A 2,500-nucleotide genomic window follows, 5' to 3' on the forward strand; every position below is an offset into this window, starting at 1 on the left:
TATTTATTAGTTTATTATAAGAATTATGGTATGAGGTTCATCATTGTTGAATATCTTGATAATGATATAACTCGCGATAAATAATCAGATAAACTGTTCTCATTTCTGCTAAAAAACAACAAACTGCTTGTTAGATATAAAACAAATGTTACAGCTGTTATTTAAACTGTCCTGTGTTTGTCTCCACGGTCGGAGCATTTGGGTCTCTGCTCAAGAATGCCTCCACCACTAATTGGCTCCGCCCCTGACTGACTTTTCCCCTGACTGACTCTCCTTCTCCCCTGACAGATTCAGTGATCCTGATCAACCAGAGCATGATCTGGGAGGACGCGTTATACTACTGCAGACATCACCATGGCGACCTTGTCTCCATCACCAACCTGGACGATCAGCGCTGGGTCCAGGAGAGAGCCAAGATGGCCTCCACTCCCTACGTGTGGCTGGGACTGCGCTACACCTGCACTCTGGACTTCTGGTTCTGGGTCAGTGACGAGACGGTCCACTACACCAACTGGGGCCCCGGCCAGCCTGGGGACGACTGCAACATGTCTGGAGCCATGGCCCGAAATGGAACTTGGGTCAAACTGATCGACGATGACAAACAGCTTAATTTCATCTGCTCCAAGAACAAACCAGCAGAATGTAACTAAATACATTTACTCAAGTACTGTACTTCAGTAATAATGTTTTTGTGATGAGGTACTTTACTTACTTATATTTCAACTAAATTAAATTTTAACAGTGTGGGATTAATACTTTGACTTAAGTTAAAGATGCGTGGAAAAAAATCATGATATTTCAGGAAAAAAGTCATAATATTTCAGGAAAAAAATCATGATATTTCAGGAAAAAAAGTCATAATATTTCATGAAAAAAGTCATAATATTTCAGGAAAAAAAATCATAATTTTTCAGGAAAAAAGTCGTAATTTTTCAGGAAAAAAGTCAGAATTTTTCAGGAAAAAAGTCGTAATTTTTCAGGAAAAAAGTCAGACTTTTTCAGGAAAAAAGTCAGAATTTTTCAGGAAAAAAGTCAGAATATTTCAGGATTTTTTTTATATTTTAAGAAGAAAATCATAATATTTGAGGAAGAAAGTTGTAATATACATTTTTTTTCTTGACATTTTAACAGTGTGGGATTAATACTTTTACTTAAGTTAAGGATGTGTTTTATTCATTTACTCACTTTGTTTGCAGTGGTGTGATGTTGACATACTGTGTGTCCTCTGGGATTATTGAATGGCATTCTGGGAAATGTAGGAATTTATATCTCAAAGTAAATATTTCAAGAAAAAAAGTGGTAATATTTTAATTAAAAAAAGTCATATTTCAAGTAAAAAAGTCGTAATAGTTCTGAAAAAAAGTCTTAATATTTAAAGTAAAATTTTTTTTTAATATTTCAAGTAAAAAGGTCGTAATATTTTAAGAAGAAACTGGTACTATAGGTCTTTTACTTTACATTTTAACAGTGTGGGTTTAATACTTTGACTTAAGTTAAGGATGTGTTTTATTCATTTACTCACTTTGTTTGCAGTGGTGTGACGTTGACATACTGTGTGTCCTCTGGGATTATTGAATGGCATTCTGGGAAATGTAGGAAACAAACCGCGGGGGGAGAGATGTGACAGCAGATATTAAACTGAGGATGTAATCCTGTACCATGAATGATTACCATTTGTTATTTTCTGAAGTTGTTATTTTTTCTTCCTCTTAAAGTGTCAAGTTCTGGTGAATATCTGAATAGTTTTCTCTGAGTCTAAATAAACTGTTAAACCACAGAGTGGTCCTCTTTTTTTTACTAACCCAAAATCCTCTTATCACATCATGAAACTGGGTCTCTACGTTATTTCCTCCTCCTATAACTTCATCACATAGTAGGTGAATGTCCTGCTGTTTTTACAGACAAGTGAACTCACCACAGACAGACAGGGAAACACTGGAGCACGTCAGTCTCTAAACGGTGTAACCGTGTTGCTATAGTGCACACACACACACACACACACACACACACACACACACACACACACACACACACACACACACACACACACACACACACACACACACACACACAAAGGTTGAATAACAAGTCTCCTCTGAACGGTGTGAAATAGCTTTGAGTTATGCTTTCTCTCGTTTTATTGGCTGTGTCCCAGGTGATAGCCAATCAGGAGAGACGTGTCTGTAACCTTTTGCTGATTAAAAGGCACTGCGCCAACAAGGTGTTCAACGCACCCCCGGTGCTGCCAATTAGATTAATTGACTTATTAATTGCAGGAGCCATAACGCATAGGTGTAATTTATGTATAATATAATCAGAATTGGGCTTTCTTCTGAAATCTTTGATACTTTTTAATGTTTTTGATGCTTTTTAGGAACGTTGTTGTCACATTTTCAATGTTTTTGTTGCCTTTTCTGAAATTTTTGCTGCTTTTTTAACCTTCAAACACTGTTCGTTGCTGCCCCCCTTAATTTACTGTTCACGGTCAAATTTGACCGGA

General features: G+C 36.8%; 1 protein-coding gene across 1 annotated transcript in view; it reads left to right on the top strand.

The window, feature by feature from the left end:
* The window catches only part of LOC120565427 (macrophage mannose receptor 1-like), an 8,375-nt gene extending 7,681 nt beyond the window's left edge, over positions 1-694 (top strand). Inside the window, exon 5 of the mRNA XM_039811234.1 lies at positions 289-694. Within this exon, the coding sequence (XP_039667168.1) occupies positions 289-650 (362 nt within the window). The 3' untranslated portion in view covers positions 651-694. The remainder of the gene's footprint in view (positions 1-288) is intronic.
* Positions 695-2,500: the final 1,806 nt, after the last annotated feature.

The sequence above is a fragment of the Perca fluviatilis genome, chromosome 9 (assembly GCF_010015445.1).
Source record: "Perca fluviatilis chromosome 9, GENO_Pfluv_1.0, whole genome shotgun sequence".
NCBI classification, from domain to species: domain Eukaryota; kingdom Metazoa; phylum Chordata; class Actinopteri; order Perciformes; family Percidae; genus Perca; species Perca fluviatilis.